At 40.8% G+C, this 20,818-nt stretch overlaps 1 protein-coding gene across 1 annotated transcript; it reads left to right on the forward strand.

The window, feature by feature from the left end:
- Positions 1-7,201: 7,201 nt before the first annotated feature.
- LOC143292371 (diphthine methyltransferase-like) lies at positions 7,202-19,380 on the forward strand. Its single transcript, XM_076602581.1, has 8 exons — positions 7,202-7,282; positions 14,913-15,075; positions 15,454-15,761; positions 16,297-16,451; positions 17,144-17,213; positions 17,634-17,699; positions 17,875-18,044; positions 18,836-19,380. Exons 2-8 carry the CDS (start codon positions 14,914-14,916, stop codon positions 19,069-19,071), a joined length of 1,167 nt encoding a protein of 388 aa, XP_076458696.1. The 5' UTR covers positions 7,202-7,282; position 14,913; the 3' UTR covers positions 19,072-19,380.
- Positions 19,381-20,818: the final 1,438 nt, after the last annotated feature.

Genomic DNA, 20,818 nt, shown 5'->3' on the forward strand with positions numbered 1-20,818 from the left:
CGTATATTCTGTAAGAAGAAGAAGAAGAAGAAGAGGCGAATGGTATGCATTGGTAACCAGCTGAGTGGTAGCCAGTGTGGACCAGGTCCGAATCAGAATGGGAGGCTCACTACTGCAGCTGGTTTAACTCACTCAGTACGGCCAGTCCTCTCTTCTCCTCTTCACAGACCCCTCGAATGTCCAGTGGGTGTCTGAATGACCCAACCTTTAGCTTCCGTCGTCAGAATTATGGTATTCTTTGTCAACATTCACCTCTTCAGTATGAGAGCCTTTCACTTGCAATATTTTGATGGTGGTAATTGGGGTGAAACGCTGTTAAGGTCTTCTCTTTCGCCGTTCGTATGGAGAGAGTTAACGCGGCTGACTGAATTCGCATTCAACAGTGGGCTCATGAGTTCGACGGATTCGATCTCGATCCGGCTCCTACTTCCCTCTGCTCCCCAATTCTTTCTCAGTTCAGCATACACATAAAAGGTTCCCCGCCCCCTCCTCCCCCTCTTCCACGATATTGTTACCGCCGTCGGCCATTTCATCTGCCGAATATGAGGAGAGTGCCGCGTGCTTGCCTTCTTCACTTTAAAGTAAAGACAGTCACTTATTGTATGATGGGGCTTAAAACACGTGACAATTCGACCCGGCACACACACACACACACACACACACACACACACACACACACACAAACTGACACACATCAGCACACACACACACACACCGACACACACACCGTGCACCACACAAACACGTGACACACGCTTCATGATAAAAAACAAAACAAAAAAACCATTCTGATTCCTTTTCGACTCCCGGCTCTCGTCTCTCTCCCCTTCATTGTGTTTGTGGATATGCACGCGTGTATCTCTAGTCTATGACTGTCAGTAATCATCAGCTTGACTGGTGTTGCCAAACATCATTATGGCAAATGAGACAAATATTGATTGACCGATTGAGAGAGAGAGAGAGAGAGAGAGAGAGAGAGAGAGAGAGTTGACTGAAGTAAAGTTGAAAACAACAAGAGAACACGGAGACAAAAAAATAACTGTGTCCCGGCGCCGGCTTGGCGGCCGCGTTTGTGATACTGTAATTTGTCAGTCATTGTTGCGTTCTCAGTCTCAAATTCAACGAGACGACCAACGTCAGTATGCTGATGAAAATTGTCGTACAGTATTGTGCCGGGGAGGTTGTGGGAGGTTGCTGTTGGGCGCAATTCAGCTGGGCTGCCGATGATGTTCTATTAATTGAGAGGGGAGGTGGGGCACAGTCCACTGGTGTGTTCGCATCTCCACTGAGTTAGGCCAATCCGGCTGCCGTAGTAGCGGTCCCCGAGAATACGCCCGACCGGCACAGCCCTAGCCTTCCACAAGTGGGGAAAAAAGGGTAGTGGTGGGTGGACTATCTGGCTGGTGGGAAGGAGGGGGGTTGGGGGGGGGGGGACTATATAAGTACTGAAAAGTGTTGAACTCGAGGGTAGTTGGAGGGAGGGGGCGGGGAGGCCGCGCGCAACTCGGCTGCCGTGACACTGAACCTCCTGGGGCAGTCAGTGTATTCCATTCCGGGATGGTACGGGGGAAGACGGACATTAATTTTGTCTGCACTGCGTCCTGCACTGAGGCAGGGATGTCGTAGTTGCAGCTGTCTTTCTGGAGCTCAGCCTGCTGTATGATGATGTTGGCAGGTAGACCGAGTTGACTCGATGGAGATGAGACCATGGTGAAACTTGTAGAACATCTCCAGGCGAAATTGTTTTTCGTCTGACTTGTCGAGGGAACCAGTTCAGGGTGCTAAGGATGGAGCTGACACAAGTCGTCTGTCGACGGATGTCGGTTTATGACCGGGCCATCTTGCTGCTCGGCGCTGGACGTTTTCGACTGGCCTGGATGTCACTGGTGAATAGGGATTACTCCACACGGCACTGGCAGACGCAGCATACTCAAGGGTAGGCCGAACAAGGGTTTTGTACGCTGTTTCCTTTGTCTTCTTCGTTTCCTATCTTCAAGCTGCGCCGAAGAAAGCTTAATGTCTCACTGAGTTGTTGGCTTTGTTCACTGAGTTGGTCAGTGTATAATTGATCAGCCAGTTGTGGGATCCCCAGCGTAGGTCGTTTTGGATGTTTACATCAAGACATTTTGTAGTGTTGACGTTTTCCAGCGGATGGCCATGGAGTTTGTAGTTTGGTGCGATCTTTTTCCTCTTTCTACTGACACTCAAGGTGGACTGAGCACTATTGCAGGTCGGTGAAATTGCATGGCCCACTGTTTCTCCCGGCAGTTAGCCGGAAAGGGGAACTATGTCTTCTTGGAGGTTTGTTGATAACAAACACACACATGCATGTTTTACACACAAGCAACGCACGTTCAAAAAAAGAAATCGATACTATTGCCACTGCTGCTGCCATTGCTGCTGCTGCTGCTGCTCATGTCATTACCAAATGTTGTAATTTAATTGCAGTAAAAAGACAATGTTACCGCAGTGTCGCTGAGGACCAGCTGGAAACAAAACACACGGGACTCGGAGGTAATGTAATTTTCATAAGCATTGTATTTGGCTTCTTTGAATGAATTACTGGGTGCAAGATGGGAGACAGAGAAAGAAGCGAGTGGGGAGCAGGAAGATGGAAAGTTTCAGTTTCAGTTTCAGTGGCTCAAGGAGGCGTCACTGCGTTCGGACAAATCCATATACGCTACACCACATCTGCCAAGCAGATGCCTGACCAGCAGCGTAACCCAACGCGCTTAGTCAGGCCTTGAGGAAAAAAAAAAGGTGAATAAATGATAGTTAAGCTTACACAAAGAAATAAATAAATAATAACTATAATGTAAAAAAAAAGAAAAAAAAGATAACAATGATGATAAGTAAGCAGATAGATGTAAAACATGAAGACACACATTCACATATACACCCACACATGCATAACAGATATGCACCGAACATGCAGTTTCAGAGATATGAAAGCACAGTCAAATACATATAAACGTACATCAGCTCCAACACACACACACACACCACACACATTACCCTGCACCTCCTCTACCCCCCTCCTCCACACACTCATTTCTAGTCTACGTATCACAGCTTCCACGGCACACACACACACACACACACACACACACACAGAGATGAACACTTACTTGTACAAGCACACACACATATGCCCATATCTCCACACACATATATACAAAGATATATATAAATATATATATATATATATATATATATATATATATATATATATATATACGTTCCAATATCCTGTTGCTCCCACAGTGTAGGCATGCATACGCTCACATACCTCATCCTCTACCCCACCTCCCCCCGCACCCCCACCTCCCCCTCACACACACACACACACACACACACACACACACGCACGTGCACAGAACTCTACTGACACTTGTGTACACTTACACTCTCGCGCATGCACAAAAGCACTCAAAAATACAGACCCACACATGCACACAAACACACACATACACACACGCACAGAGGCTGCCACTGATTGGCCGCAAGAGGGATGGGAAAAGATCTCTGATGCCAAGGACGTGGCGTCTAGTGTGTTGCTCAGTCTATTGTATTTGGAAAAGCCCACAGAGACTCTGTTCCGTTTTGAAGAAATTTGTGCAATGTTGGTTTGGAAATGATGCCGATATTTGTTTGATTTGCAAAGCATCGTGCTCTACCTTTCATGTTAGACTTACGGCCACTCCCTCTCTCTGCTTTTATTTCTTTGAGGCGATCGATGGTGTGATGGCCTTGTACCTGTTCTTTTTGATATTCTTTGACTTTTCTGAGGATTTCCGATTTTCCTAGATGTAGGCCGCTCGTTGGTGTTGCGTTACCAGCAAGTCTGTCAGCTCGCTCATTTCCCTTAACACCTGCATGTCCCGGGCAGTATGACCATGTGAGTTTTTTAATCTGAAAGTTGCGCATTGCCTTATGCCACTCTGGGCTTCCCATTCCGTTTTCAATTTTCTGTATGAGGTTCATTGAGTCGGTTAGAATCATGGCATGTTGGTTTCCGGGCGTATGGATGGACGATAGCCACTGGAGGGCATGTGTCACAGCTTCAACTTCCACCGTTAGGCTGGAGGTTGTGACTTTGTAGGCAGCATTCTCTTCCCTAACTGTTTTTCCATTTTGTTTCGCAGTGAATCCCCAACCGGATTGGTCTTTGGTGACTGAGCCATCTGTGTATATGATGATGTCCTCTTCTTTACTGTTTTCTTCTATGAGTAGTTTCACTTCCGCATCAGTTTTGCCCTCTGGCCATTCCCGACAATGTCTTCATAGAGTGGGTGAAATGGCTGTGTTGAATAGATGGTTGAGGTTTTCGGGGTTTTTCTCCCATTCTTTTGTTTCTTTCAGGTCTTGTAGTCGGCATACTAGCTGGATTGTGTCTTCTGCTTGCCCCATCCATGATCTTCCTCGTCCTAGGCGGCTGCCTTTTGGTTCTTTGACTGCGTCATGCAGTGGGTTTTGAGGGTTTTCTAATGCTTTGAAGTAGGTCTTGACCTGTTCTAACTTGTTTCTGGTCTGCACTGAAGGAAGGTCAAGCAGGTATCGCATGGTTTCTGTGGGCGTGTCTTTTGTTGTTCCAAGGATCAGCCTCATAGCTTCATTTTGTACTCTTTCTAATTTTATGAGGTTGCTTTGAGACGGTGTTGTTAGCCCAAGTCCGTAGTCGATCACACTGAGGACGAGTGATTGGTATAGCAGGAAGAGGTGGCGTTGTTCAATACCTTTGGTTGCCATTGCTTTTAAGACTGAAAGGCCCTTTTTGCATTTGAGAACAGTATTTTCCGTATGTTTTCTGAAGGTCAGCATCCTGTCGAAGTGTATTCCTAGGTAGCGTAGGCATTCAGTTTTCTCGATCTGAATCCCATCGAGTGACACAGAAGGTGGTGATTTGCTCGCGGTTCTGTTGTTGAGGGTGCACAGCAACGTTTGGGCTTTCGCTGGATTGATGGAAGATCCTGTGTCTTTGCGCCATTGAGCAATATTGTTTAGTTGTTTCTGGACGGCTTTAGTTCTTTCCTGAGCATCTTTCGAAGTTTTGAAGACCAGGCCATCATCCGCAAGAGTAAGCACCCGAGCTATTCCATTGTTGTTTAAGTCTGCAAGGCCCTTCGTGTAGACATTGTAGAGGACAGGAGAAAGCGGAGGCCCTTGTGGCAGTCCCATGGATAGTTTAGAAGGTGCAGACATCCAATCTCCGAGGCGTAGGACGACGGTTCTTTCCTGAAGCGCTGCTGCTATCCATCTTGTCAGTGTCAAACTTACTCCATACCTTAGTAGCAGCTCCATGAGGTGCGCAAACTGGACCTTATTGTAGGCATCTTCAAGATCGATTGCTACTCCTAGTGTTTCTTCTTTTCTTTGAAATCCTTCATACACCTCATATGCAAAAGCAGCTGCGTTTTCCCATGTGGACTTGCCTGTTCTGTAACCACCTTGATTTGAAGGGAGAATGTGCCTGTGTTCAAGATCCCTTGCAAGTTTCCTGGCTATCATGCGTTCCATGAGCTTTCCGGCAATGTTTTGCATGATTAGGATCCGGTAGCCGTTTACCTGATGATGGCCCTTTCCTGGTTTTGGTATGGGTTTTAAGAAGCTGTGTGTCCAGTCCTCCGGCACATGTCCATTGTGGAAACTGTTTTGATATAGATTGAAAAGGTTGCTTCTGTCTTCTTCCGATAGTTCCTTGATGTCCGAGTAGCGAACTTTGTCTGGGCCAGGAGCTGATTCTTTCTTGCATTTAGCTATTGCTTCGTTTAGATCATCTATTGTCAAGTCATCATCAGGTCCAGTCTGCATAAGGGTTTGGTTTAACTCCTCAACATATTTCTTTTTCTCATCTAAGTTTCTTTGATCGCTCTGTTGTATGAAACGTTTGAGCAGGGCGGATCCTTTTTCTTCGTTTGTCTTAAGCTTGGTTCCGTCAGTGTCTACCATGTCTGGGGTTGTTGTTGTGCACGTTTTCCCTTCCATGAGACGATAAAATTGCCAGAACTCTGTCAATGTTGAGTCATAACTGAGTGCCTCGCAAAACTGTTTCCACTTGTCATTTTTGGCCTCTTGAGCAATGATTTCAAACTGTTTAGTTTTTTCTTTCATTTTTGTTTCAATATCTTTGTCCGGGGATGGTTTTGTTCTTTCTTTTTGCCAAAGTTTGACAGCCGCATGTTTTTCTATCCAGGCTCTCTCTGTGTCGGTATTCCACCATGGGGGCTGAATAGTCTGCATCCTGTTCGGTGCCGTTCTTTTGTTTCTTCTGCGTCTTAATTTTTCGATGATGGTTGTCTCTTTGGTTTCATACTGAAATGGATCACGCGGTTTCATACAGGGTTTATCTGACAGTTTCTGTAGACTGAACACTACCGGGAGGTGGTCACTGCCTTGGTGTCAGTGGAAGCGTCTCTGCATTCATTTCTGCTCTGAATTTTGGAGATGTTAGAGCGATGTCAATCACACTGTCACTGTCCCCTTGTCTTGTTCCAAGGCGAGTTGGGAATGTGGTTGTTAAGACTCCTGGGCCATAGAAGTTCACGTTTCACGTTTCACGATTAACGTTTCACGTTCACGAAAACAATCGGACCCTGGGCCATAGGATTTCACGCTTGGCTGTTCACGTGTTGCGCGCCAGTTCTGCTTTGACCGAGTTACCGTCAACATGGACTCTTCGGATGAAGAAGATTGCCTCATTCTGCTTCTACTAAGACGGAGGAAGAGAAAAAGGCACAGAATTTGGAGCCGAGAGCACTTCCTTCTGAGAGAAAACCGTGGTGAATAATGGGCTAAGAAGAATTTCCCCTATCATTCCTTCAAGTGCGAGTCCTTGTGGGTTGGTGTTCCGCTGGTCCCATAGCTTCGATCTTGCATTGAGGTCTCCACAGATAATGACTGAGTCTCCAAGTTCGTTCTCTATTTCCTCTAAAAAGGCCCAATCCTCTTTTGTTGTGCAGGTTCCTGGGTGAACATAGGCATTGATGAGCACGATGCTTTTGTGAATTCCGTCAGGTTTTTCGAGACGCACCCCCACTAGTTCACATGAGTTGCTACACCATTTCTATACATTTATGGTGGAAACTTTGTTTTTTTTAGGTTTTTGTTCAGTATGATTGCTAGGAAGATGGAAAGCGATATAAAAGGGGGTCAGCGTAGGTGGGGTGGGGGGTGGGGTGGTCCTACGAAACTGTGGTTAACAAAATGATTGTCATCATTTCAAACCATTTCCGGTTTGGGCATTATCGTTGATGCTTTGTCTACGGTAACGCTTCAGTTGCAGGTAACTGTCTTTTATTATTATTTTTTTAAATGTCCTCTTATTCACTGTCAGCGACTGCATTTAGTACATTTTAAGCTGATGCAAGGTACCGCAACAAAGACTTGAATCTAAACTCCTTTAACTTTGGTAATTACCCGTAAACATGCCACCGGTCATTTTCCATTTTTTGGTGATTCGACTTATTTCCTCGAAATGAATTGTTCAAGAAAGAAAAGCCTGTCCATGTTTACTTCACAGGAGACAATCTACCGGTGTTTCGGCTAATGTTTAGTTCAGGTGGCTATTATTTCGGGGAAAAAAGTTTCAAGAACACAACATACTGTCCACTTTTATCCGTCAGTTAACCCTTTCGACACTTCTCTTTCAGTCTATCTGCCCGGAGTGACACTAGGTCAGCTTAGTCAGAGCGCAGCTAGAAACTGCCTGTGCAAGAGATTGACTGAGACACATGGGGGTTGCTGTACTCAAACTACTATCTTTGGAACCACTCAATCAATCTGATTTTTTCTTTATTATTATATAAATGCAAAGAGATTGTTGCATATTGTCAATAATTCTTGTGAAAATCGATGTTTATGACTTTATCTTTGCACATTGCACCCCACCTGAAGCAGTAACACACTGCCTTTTCCATGCACAGCTTTCTTCCTCTTTGTAAGTGCTGTCGGTGTCAGTTTCATCATTCGGGTTGCATGGCGAAATGACACTGCCATCAAATTCTTCCACCGAGTTACTATCAGCAGCGAACTGAGACTTTTGACTTTATCCATAACAATATTTACATCGTCAGCTTAAGTATACTGACGTGGAGCACAAGTTCTTTTAGAACTGGGTGGAGCGTCCATAGCAAGTGTTGAGTGATCGCAGCTCAGCTTGCTTCGTTTGCTGTCAAAACAGGCAGTGAAAATGATAAGTCCCATTAAAAAACAAAGACAATACAATATCGAATCTGAAGATGAAGGACTGACCTTTCATGTTATGTAAACATTTTTGTATGATTCAGGGCAGAGAAGAGCATCGTGGGAAGTCAGTCTAATAGTTTTGTCAGCAGGTGTCACCTGCAGTGACAGTTGATGGCTGTTGCCTTCAGTGGGGAACCCCAGCAGTTGAACTGGGTCGCCTCAAGTAGCGTAAGGGTTAATCACTAAAAAGGAGATTTTGACAATGTAAACTTGTGGATTGCATAATCAGCAGATTTTTACACCACAGAGAGAAGATTTTCATGATTCTTGTTAAATGGAAGGAGCCTGAAAATTTAACTTATATTCTTTTTTTGTTTTAAGTGAAAAAAGTTCACAGCAGTTTTCACAGACAGGGTTTCATGAGCATTTTCTTGTCAACCCAGTATGTGTGTGTGTGTGTGTGTGTGCATGTGTCACATTGTGTGTGTGTGTGCGCATATGTGACTATTTAGTGACTTCAAAGTTATGTCTGCTTACGCTGCAATTATTTCCTCTATACCAAGAAGGGATAAAGGTATTGAATTCATTTTTTAATGCATGTGTGTTAAATTCATTGTGTGTGTGTGTGTGTGTGTGTGTGTGTGTGTGTGAGAGAGAGAGAGAGAGAGAGAGAGAGAGAGAGAGAGATTTGTGCTGTATTCTTCTAGACATTGACATAAAAGAAAGGGATTTGCCTTGGATTTTATGAATGAAAGTGAAAAGTTGTTGAGCTAGATGGATATGATAGCTCAGTGGTTTGAAAATTGGACTTCACATCTGAGACTAGTGAGATTGTTATGTAATACTTGTAGAGGATTGAGAATTATGAGAATGAAACTGAGAGATGAATTTGAATCTTGACAGTGTTAGGTGGGTAAAACTAAAAGGTGAACATTTTTCTAATCTCTTTGTCAGCAAATCTGCTTGCTCCTGATGGTGACTGAATCTTCTTCATAAGTACACATTTAGATCAGTTGTTCACAAAGTTCAACTTTATAAAGTTCCTGTTGTCTGTTATCCAGGGTTTCTGATAAGTTAAAATTGTTAGATGTTACTGGAACTCTTAGTTTCACCATGATTCTTTGGGGGGTCCCACACTGTCTTCAGATGGTCACCCCAGTATCACACATGATTGGACTGAAATTGCTAGTTAAAGGCAGGTGTACCTTCCAGTTGTAATCATCTCTGTTTCTTAGCCAATAAATTGTGAAGGGAAAGAACTTTTCTTTGTAGCAGATGATTCTAGAGTCAGAATGAAGCTCCCATTTGATCAGTTCACTCCAAAAAAACCAACAACAACAACAAAAAAAAGTCCCAGGGACCCTCTTGATGTACATTCATGTGTCCTTTACATTTTCAAAGCGTCATGGATAATATGACACATTTGTGCATTATGATTTATCAGAAGCCCTGCCTGTATATTACATGAATTGTTGCATTGGATGTTGGTAAATGAGTTTGTAATTGCTAAGTAAAACTGTAAAAGTACAGTGAAGAAGTCAGTAACAGGTGAAGTGCATGATTAATGTATGGACCAGAAACATGTTAATTGTTATGATAATGATGGCTCCCTGAAACTTTAAATTTTGTTGTTAAATGAGAAACAGAAGTGAAAGAGAATAAACTGTTTTCTGTCTTTGCAGTCAAAATAGACAAGTTTACCATGCACTTGTACTGTAATAACATGCTTTTGATTATATTAGACTTAAGCTAATAAAGACTTTGTTTGAAAAAAATAATCAGTTTTTGATTTCTTTATTTTCTTTTTTCCTTCAACATTTAGAAATTCCTTCACCTTCTGTGACACCAAGTCTGCAACTAGATAACCAGACAAGCAATATGGCAGATGAGGACAGCACACCGCACAGTCAGAGCAGTCGAAGCTCAACTCCGAATGTCAGCAACCCTGGGACACCCAGACAAGATCTCACCCAAGAGGTGCGAGCAACCCCACCCCTAGCTGTTCCTTCCACCTCTGCCACCATTCAGCGCACTATCCCAGGCCAGGCACAGCCCCCTTCTGTATCGGCACCCCCTGCAGCGGCAGCCGCAGCAGCCAGTGTTGTGGCCATGGCAATGACACCGCAGCAACAAGGCGTTCATGCCATGCCTCACCAGTCTCAGAGTAAATACAGTTCCCTGTTGGCAGTCATTGAAGACATGGGTCGCGACATTCGCCCAACATACGCAGGCAACAGGACCTCGTCTGAGAGACTAAAGCGCAGCATCGTTCACGCAAGGATTTTAGTGCGCGAGTGTCTGATGGAGTGTGAGCGGAGTGCCCGGTCTTGATGCTGTAGGCATTCCCTCTGTGCAGTGAGACTGTCGTTGTGTTCTTCATTTCGTGTGTTCATCTTCAGAATTTTAAACAATTTTGCGTGTGCATGGAACATTTTCAGCTTTTCATGATGGTGACTTTGTTATAAAGGGATACTGGAAGTAGAAATAAAATCAAAACTTGTAGCTGCATCAGACTGCCAACTTGCTGAGTACAGTTTGATTTTTCTCCAAAACTAGTAAAAATATGATATAAAGAACATGTGCACAGGTAAAACTAAAAGTATTTGAAACTAAAAAAAAAACCCCAAAATGTGCACTGAGTTGTCATTATCATGTCAGTGGTTTTGCATTGTTGTGTGTAATCTTTCACTCCTCCACCAAAGTTATGAAGGGAAGATTAGGAACAGTATTAAAAAAAAAAAAAAAAATCATCCCCAAAACTCACTTTTTTTTTGGAACCCACTTCTTTTGCAGCTTTTTAAAAATTAATTAATTAATTAATTATTTTTTTTATTATGGTGTTCTTCAATCTTGTGTATGTGGTGATGTGGTGGTCTTGTTTTTTTGGGGGTGGGGGAGTGGGGTTGATCGTTGTTTGTCATTTGATATTAAAAATTGCTTTTATTTGACTATTGCTTCGTTTCTTTCTTCTTTAAATAGAAATTAAAACATGTTTTTTTTGTTTGTTTTTTTGTCCTTTCTAGCTTATATTACAAAGTGATGGCCATCAGACTTGCTACAATCAGACTAGACGGCATCCCAAATCATTTGGTTGTCACTAAATAGTAAATATACCTGAATCATGTATAAGATTAAAAAGAATTGATTCATTAGACTCAGCAGTCAGTTGTAATTGATGGATTGCATGTATCATTGTAATTTTGTGTGGAACTGAAATGTAACAGAACGTGATTTAGTAAGTTTATTGATAAGTGCATTGTATCATTATCAGTTACAAATGAAATCACTGGAATTGTAGAAATGCATTCACTTTGCTTGTGGGCTAACTATCCACACTGGAACCAATTTAATACAAGATATGTTTTAAATACAAATTACTAATACAGTAATCGTAATACCAAATTAGTAAAAACTATCTCAAAGTTCTAGTAAAGCTGTGTTGGAAATTTCCTCTGTCATGTTTTCTTGAGTGATTTTGGTGGCAATGAAATTCTAAATATTCACTCTTGTCAAATCTCATAAATTTCATAAACTGTAAGAAATTCAACATTTCAAGGGTGGAAAAAAAACATGTACTGGAAATTTCCTCAAATACTAGATATTGACTCGGTCAAATCTACTAAATTGCATTCCTAAACTTTAGAAAATTCGAGGGGAAAAAAAGTTGTTTTTTTTCCCCACAAATAACTGGATTATGGACCAGAAACAATATCAGCTGTGTATACATACTGACAGAACATGATAAACACTATGAACAATGAAAGTGTGTATTCATGAATAACTGCCCATCATCTCATGCAAATGAAGTACACATATCTGTATTTTTCATGATTTTCTTGTTTAAATTAAATCGAAAACATAGTAAATAAAAATAGGGTTGAAATATATCTCTGAGTAGTTTTCTTTGTCACTGTGTTTGTGTATGGGTGATGGTGGTGGTGGTATCACTTTGTGTGTGTGTATGTGCATTTGTGTGTGTGTGTGTGTGTGACCGACTATGCGTGTGTGTGACTGTATATATATATAATTATACTGTATGTGTGTGTGTGTGTGTGTGTGACTGACTATGCGTGTGTGTGACTGTATATATATATATAATTATACTGTATGTGTGTTCCCACACCGTCATGAACAGCAGTACTCCTCTCCCCCCTTTCCCCCCACTTCATATGTACACAAACTGGTTATGTTCCCAGAAAACCACCAGAAATTTTCACCCCCATTTAACAGCCGTTTTTATTTTCGAAATATTCTTTTTATTGTAGATAGGGTGTAATATATAATTATAGGGATCAGTCCTCACACTCTGACACTACATTTAAACTGAAATTGGCCATTCAACATTGTCTGATATCTTTCATTCTATCTAAACACTACAGTTGGAAAAAAAGAGTATTCTATGTTGATAGTCAAAAAAAATCTATTCCAGTAATTCTCACCACCTGTCAGTGCTAATTATTCTGTCTCCAAAGCCAATTAAAACCTTGGAATGATAATAGAAAATGGCTTGATTTCAAAGAAAATTTGGTGTAATGCCCATTAAAAAAAGAAAAAAAAAGAAAAGAAAAAACAAAGAGATGACATAAAGCAGCAAATAATACCATGAGGTGCTCAACTTTTCAAGGTACTATGTTGTGTATGAAAGTGCAAACCAAAGCAAGTCAAAACTTTAATTCTCCATTAGCAATCTGGTTGCAAGTGACTAACAGTCTCTGTCCAGCAAAATCAAGAAGTAGCTCCCAAAACTGGAGGAACAACTTCCTGTATGTTTGATTTTTAAAGATGAAACATTGTCATAAAAAATGTATATTGATGTGCAAGCACAAGCAAGAGAGAGATGAAGCAACCCCCCCCCCCCCAAAAAAAAAAAAACCACCCCAAAAAACCAACAACAACAACAAAAATCAAAACAACAACAACAAAACACAAAAAAACAACAACAAACAAACAAAAAGTTTGATGAAACGGTGTCATAAAATTTAGAAAGAAATAGATACACATATTTATTGGTAAGTGAAGAAGCAGATACAGTTAGCTAAAAAGTGAAAAAAAAGCAACTGCAGTCTCCACACTCTTGACACCACATATATACGTCATTTAATCAGGAAAAAAACAAAACAAGAATAAAGTGAAAAAACAACAACAAAACAACTGCAGTCTCCACCCTCTTGACACCACATATATACATGTAATTTAATCAGGAAAAAACAAAACAATACTTTCCATACACTGCAATTCACACACACACACACACATACACACAAATAATCTCCTCCAGAATCTGTACCAGTAAATGTGTCTCTGACCATCTTAAAATTCAAGTTGTTTTTGAGATTACAAACCCCCAAAATGGTTGGGTTTGGAAGGAAACTGGTCTTAGTTAATACAAAGGCGGTTTGGAGGGAGGTTGCAGGTGCTCTGGTGCACAGTACCTGTACTCATCCTGCATTGTGTTTGTGTTTTTTGTTTTGTTTTGATTTTAAATAACTTTTTCTTGAACTGCTAGACTGATTCCTACATGGTTCTGATCAGGGAATCGTAAAGTATGAATATAAACATACAAATATGTACTTAATATGAACATTCAGTATGACCTGAAATTAGGTTCAGATCGATGGCCTACTCTGCCAAGATAGCATTATTTAGCATTTGTGCTTATCTGATGTTCTTGAACTGTCTGAAAAGCTTTTAACAAGACAAAAAAACATGCAGCACTGAGTGTTTTCAAGAGATTCTCAGGTGATCATAAAACGTCAGGGTCACAGAATGATATTTTTTCACAACTGACATAATTTCTTGACTGTTGTTTTCATTGCTCTTATTCTTAACATGGCTTTTTGTTAAAAGTGTCAAATTTCAAAATTGATAAAACTGATTAATATTTGATCTTGATGTTTTATAAGATTAGAAGATCTAGTAATATTTCAGTATTTATGCATTTTTGAAAACCACTCGACTTTAAAGGACACGCATATTGATGCAACACCAACACACCTGCAGTTTCCAATGTGACCTTTACCATTGTTCAAGGTCACCACCACAGGGCACATTTGGTTTGCCTACAAAGTGATTCACTGCCAAGTTTGGGGTAAATTTTTCTGTAGTTTAGGCTGTCAGTAAACAATGCAAATTATTCATTTTCCTGCATTCTAAATTTTGACATGACCACGTTTAAAGGTCACAGTGGCTTTTTACTATAAGGTATCTGAACATTGTTTTCTGGAGATATTGTCTTCTGGTCCTGATATGAGTGGAATCAAATTTTCAAGGAGTTGACATCTGAAAATATCAACTAAGCATGCAAACCAATCATACATTCACAGATAAGGTATGAACACAAGGGTGCATGCCAAAATATCTCTGGAAAACTGTTTCTGAATATCTCTAAAATGGCTATTTGAGAGCTCATTTCAAAGAAGTTAACAAAAGAAAATCAATACTGACTGAAGCAAATACATGTGGGGTCACATAAACATATGCAAACCATGGACTGTGCAAATGGACACAAACATTCACATTCTAAATGCATCTCTGAGAGAAATAACTTGTTTTTCCTAATATTCCTGGAATGGCCATTTCAGAGCCCACTTCCAAGAACTGTTAAGAAAATTAATACCAACTCAACAAGCAAACCGGTCACACATGTGGGTTCATGCAGGTATATACACCATGGACTGTATGCATGCATACATATATCTCTAAGAGACTTTTTTCTCCTGAATGTGTAGAATGGCCAGTTTGGAGCCCATTACCACAACACTGCAGGAGATTGATACACAGCTGTATGCAGACTCTGTGGAATGGTGCCCCTTCGAAGGAATGCAAGACATCCTGCTCTGTGGGACATACCAACTGCTGGAGTCTGAAGAACAAACCACACAGTCAGGACAGGTCTGTGTACATTGTATCCTATTCCTAACTCAGTAACTCTAGCATCATTGGTAAAATTACACTCAGAAAGCTTTCTTGATGAAATTTCCCCATCAGTTTGCAATGACGAAATTAATATGTGTACATGAATGTGAACAGGTACTTGCATACATGTGAATGACAGTTCTGTACAGATGACAAGTGTGTGTGTGTGTGTGTGTGTGTGTGTGTGTGTGTGTGTAGCATGGATATAATTATAGAAATGCAACTTCCCCTTTTGTTTGTAAGCCTCCATGAAAATACACATTTTCCTTTGTGTTTGTCAGAGAATGTGTATATATATATATATATATATATATATATATATATATATATATATATAAATTTGCTGATCTGCAGCCTCAAGTAAGAGTCGGGCAGCTTCAAGTTTATCGACTTCACACCCCAGAGAACAACTGTCCTTCTCTCACTCAGTCACATGGCATCGACATGCCTGGCATACTGGACATCAAATGGGCAAGGCAACCACTGAGCTCCGCAGCTGTATGTGGACTGGTCAACGCCAAGGGAGAGTTCCAGTTGTGGAAAATGGGTGAAGAAAGCACTGATGAGCAAACATACAGAAATGTGTCACCAGAATGTTCAGCCAAAGTGGAGATTGCCGAGTGCATTGGCCTGTCCTTGGACTGGGCAGCACCCTGTGAAGGGTAGGGATGACCTGATTGTTTTTGTTTTTTTCAACTTTTAGTCTGTCTGTTGAGGAATTTTGGGAATATGAAAGGCAGGGGTGTCTGTGTTATCTTTTATACTTGCAATCTGAACAAACTGGCAAACTTCAATGCCATACAAGATTGATAACATGTTATCTGCACATCCTGAGCAGTATGGGTGTTCCCAAAAGTTTTGTCTTCTGATTAGATTCTCTTGTTACCATTTCAGGTTCCACAGGATTCATATTGGTAGTGTTTTTTTTTGGTTGGTGTTGTTTTTTTCTCAGAATGTGTTCAGCTATTGGTTTTTCTTCAATTCCATTTTTTTGTTTCACACAAGCTACATGAATGAAATAAGGTTTGTCCAAACTGTCTATTGCAGCCATGTCCATGTTCAGCCTTGATATGTTCCTGTACAGTTGGCTGTGCTATGAACAAGATCAAGAAGAGCAAGAATGTATGTTTCTTTGGTATATATATTGCAAGTCATTTAAAGCTGATTGCATCTCAGGTCACACTATCTGTGAAACAGGACTGTAGCCAGAGTGGTGACTTCGGACTCCACAGGAGGCCTCACTGTGGTGGAGGTGGGACCAACAGTGGCGACAGTATCACAGTGGCATGCTCATGATTTTGAAGCCTGGATTTGTGCCTTTGATCAGTGGAATAAAGATGTCATCTATTCTGGTATGGTAGTTTTTGCCCCACCCCCCTTTTCTTTTTGTTTAAACTCAAAACAACAACAAAGTTTGCGGAAGTTTAGCTCAACTAGATAGTTGAGGACATATGTTTGTCTTATCCTCTTTATTATTTGTTAAAGCATACACATACATACACACATATACATTTACATGGTGACACAAACATGTTTATACATATATATGCACATCACTATTTCCAAATCATGATTCTACATCTGTTCAAAATCAAGCATGGAAACAAATGAATAGCATGTCATGAAAGGAATGAACATTTGCAAGACATAATATGTTTTAGATATTACTGTGAAAATGCCTGTTGTTTTGTGTTTGCAGAGCAAGACAAACATAAATATTTCATACACATGTGTGTTATAATGTTAGAGCCAAAGCACATGATTTATCACCCAAATATGTTGCAATAATAATGATTAAAGTTGAAGGTTATAAAACCATATGTACTCAACCTTTGCCAATGTAAAGCAACATATTTCTATGAAACAACAACAGTGGAAGACAATACAAATTCAAGAACAAATGATTTAATAGCTCTATATACTAACATGGATTGATTTACAACATATGCAATAAATGATAAACAGAATATTCAAGTGTTCATAGAAATAAAGCCAAGTAAAAAGCAAAAGGTAGATTTAATTCTGATAATTGTTTGTTATTCAGGGAGTGATGACTGTAAACTCAAAGTGTGGGACCTACGGATTGGGACAACACCAGTGTCAACTAACTCAAGGTACTGACACCTTTTAAAGAAAATCAGTTATGTTTTGAAAACATGGAGGACAAATTTTACTGGATTTGTGTATTTATGTTTTTGAGGAGTAAATGAAAATGAAGAGAATTCTGAAATGTAAAACAGAACTATTTCAAGTACTGATGTTTACTTACTGTATTCTTTCTGAATACATGTATGTGATAGTTTTGAAGGAAAGCTTTTGACAGCTTTGTGGTTTTAGGAACTGCTACAGTGCTAGAAAAGAAATGGAATATCAATTGTAATATGCATTAGTATATAAGTTTGACATCATATTTCCAGTGCCAGTTCAAAACAAATGTGTAATGTTAAAAGTCAAATTTACAATGTTCAACTTGAAGAAAAAATCCAGAATGAGTAGGGCATTTTCAGAACTCTCTTTTTTCCCTATGCTTCAAGGTTCACCATGGGAGTATGCAGCATTCAAAGCAGTCCTCAGAGAGAACACCTCATCGCAGTAGGAAGGTAAGCTAAAAAAAAAAAAAGAATCTGCATCATGCTTGTGTATCTCTCCTACACTAATGACCTGTCATACATAGATATATTGTATAACAATAGATGTGGTCATTAGTCGATTCATGCGGAGCGATGGTCAATGCTATGTCTTATCGCCGTCCTTCCTTTCGCTTCTGATCCCCAGCTATGATGAGAACCTGAGAGTGTTTGACACCAGACAGATGCGACATCCTGTAACATCCACAGCGCTGGGAGGAGGGGTGTGGCGAGTGAAGTGGGACCCTTTCGTTGCTCGTTATATCCTGACTGCCTCCATGCATAACGGTTTTCACATTGTTGACAGCTGTAAGGCAGGTCAGTGTGGTCCTTCAGCTAGGGTGGGGGAGGGGTGGGGGGAGGTGCACTGCTTTGTTTTTAAATGAACATAAATCATTTAAATGATTCTGTGGTCCTGCTGATCAAAAAAAACAAACAAACAACACACATGCAAACACACACATAATTCTAATATGTGTTTGGGAAAATAGACAAACTGACAGTACAAAGCAGCTTGGCCTTGACTGCAAAGCTTTGGCTTGAAAGGCACTTTGTGTAGCCGTATGGTAGCCAAGGTAGCAAGCCAGCTGACAGGGTTCTGTATTGAAGCAGCCAAAGCAAGTGGTTTGGGGAAATAGTACACTGCCATGATCAGCATTTCACTATTCCTTTTTTTTTTTAAAGATAAGAAAAAAACAACAGAAGCTTAGTTACATTGCAACTAAGTAAAATAATGTACACATTAAATTCAAACATAATTCATAAGAATTTATTAAATATATATTAAAACTGAAAAGTGATGTAACATTCTAAAAGGATTAAGATAATGTTTAAACAATTCAGGTGCATCTTAAAAGTTTGGGTTTTTTCTTTCTTCCTACATCCTCTGAAATAATAGAAGTGGGTAACATGTTAATGAGGATTTCAACAGTCATATACTCAATAATTATTACCCGATTCATTATCATCAGTAAACCGTCTGTATCTCAGTGCTTAGATTGGCCAATGGAACTTGTGAACTGTGAAGCACAATTTCATCAGTTACAAATTTAACAAAGACTTCTTCAACAGTTTGCCAGTTGATGCAATTCATTATTGTATCGTTCCAGAGGGTGAGTCTTTGCCAGTGGCAGCCAGCTACACAAAGCACACATCTCTGGCTTATGGGGTGGACTGGTGCAGGCTGAAAACTACGCATACTGTGGCCAGAGATACTGCACTGCCGAGGACAGATGATTCTGATGAAACTTGCCTAAGTGACAGGAGTGCAGCTCAAGCTTTAGTGGCATCTTGCTCATTCTATGACCATTCTTTACAGTTGTGGCAGTGGAGAGACAAAGAATGATGGAGACACATGCAGTCAAAAGAGTGAGATACCGTGCATGTGTGCGTGCATGTGAATACGCACATGTATGGAGATGTGTGTGAAAGCAAATGGAGGACATGCTGTGGATAAGTAACAATGGGGATATTTGTTTCACAGATTCTTTTTGAAATTGCAAATTGAAATAAAATGAAATGAAATACATTTTTGCATGAACTTTTCTTTGTGAATAAGTCTTCTACCCCTTCTCCAGTGTCTTGAAGAAAAGCTTTATTACATTGTTAAGAATATGTTCTTTATGAACATGGGATAAAACAATGCTAAAGTTTAACAAATAAAAATGCTCCCCTGACATTCTTAGCAGTCTGAGAGGTTTTAGATGTACTGGAAAATGTGTGAACAAAAACATGATAAAACTATAAAAAGTAAAATAAATCAAGATCTGAGGTTTGAACCACAATATGCCACACAGATGGACAATAGCCATATATCATAGAATGATTTTTTTTTTGTTTTTGCTGTTGCTGTTCTGTACTGTAGTCATTATGCTGTTTAACGACAGGTTTGCACTTTTTAGAGGACCATCTTTAAACTGAATGCTGTCCTTGTCAATGAAAATCACTGTCTTGATGAAGGAGTATGAAATATTGCACTGGAAGCACACAGCAGAACATGGACAAAGACTAAGTATGCCTGCCTAACTTTAAAATCAGATCCATCTGAAAGCACTTGCTGACAGACTACACAGGAAACCCCAACATTTCCTTCATCACCTGAAAGCACCTGCAGGAACACTGGACACCCCTGGTCTCTTTTGTCCTCTGCTGGTTATCGGCGCCTGCAACACCGGCACGGGAGGATAAATGGTGGCTGAGCCTGTGGTTCTGCCAAAAAAGGTCTGCCTTCCTACAGGTGTGACCTGTCCAGCGGTGACAGCACATTCCCACTGAAAAAACCCACATCCTGTTGGCTTGGCACTGCCGGAGTTAGCCGTTCCCTTGACACAGGAGAAGAACCATCGGCCCATGTTGGGGCCTGGGTTCTGCACCATCCGCCTCTTGGCTCTTCGCCCACACTTGCACAAAGGCGGTGTTGCCCTCATGGTACTGAATGTTGTCATTGGTGGGTTTTGTGGTGTTCTCAATGGTCTGGCACTGGTTGAAGGTGTGACACCATTCTGTGGTGTTCTGAATGACACAGCACTGGTTGAAGGTGTGACACCATTCTGTGGTGTTCTGAATGATGACACAGCAGTGATTGAAGGTGTGACACCATTCTGTGGTGTTCTGAATGATGACACAGCAGTGGTTGAAGGTGTGACATCATTCTGTGGTGTTCTGAATGACACAGCTGTGGTTGAAGGTGTGATACCATTCTGTGGTGTTCTGAATGACACAGCTGTGATTGAAGGTGTGACACCATTCTGTGGTGTTCTGAATGATGACACAGTAGTAGTTGAAGGTGTGACACCATTCTGTGATGTTCTGAATGACACAGTAGTGGTTGAATGTTTGACAGAATCATGTGGTGTTCTGAATGACCTAGCACCGGATGATGGTGTGACACCATTCTGTGGTGTTCTGAATGATGACACACCAATGGATGAAGGTGTGACAGAACATTGTGGTGTTCTGAGCGATACAGCACTGGTTAAAGGTGTGACAGAATTTTGTAGTGTTCTGAATGTCTGGGCGACTGTTGTTGCTGAAGAAACACCTGACATTTTGAACAATGAATAACAAGCCTGATTCACAACTGAGTGTTGAGA

Source organism: Babylonia areolata, chromosome 18, assembly GCF_041734735.1.
Source record: "Babylonia areolata isolate BAREFJ2019XMU chromosome 18, ASM4173473v1, whole genome shotgun sequence".
Lineage (NCBI taxonomy): Eukaryota > Metazoa > Mollusca > Gastropoda > Neogastropoda > Buccinidae > Babylonia > Babylonia areolata.

Excerpts from the sequence above, each read along its gene's own strand:
- LOC143292371 (XM_076602581.1), top strand. The coding sequence starts at position 14,914 with ATGGCCAGTTTGGAGCCCATTACCACAACACTGCAGGAGATTGATACA. Across the intron at positions 15,076-15,453 it reads AAACCACACAGTCAGGACAG|CCTCAAGTAAGAGTCGGGCA; the intron begins GTCTGTGTACAT and ends GCTGATCTGCAG. Across the intron at positions 18,045-18,835 it reads TGTTGACAGCTGTAAGGCAG|AGGGTGAGTCTTTGCCAGTG; the intron begins GTCAGTGTGGTC and ends GTATCGTTCCAG.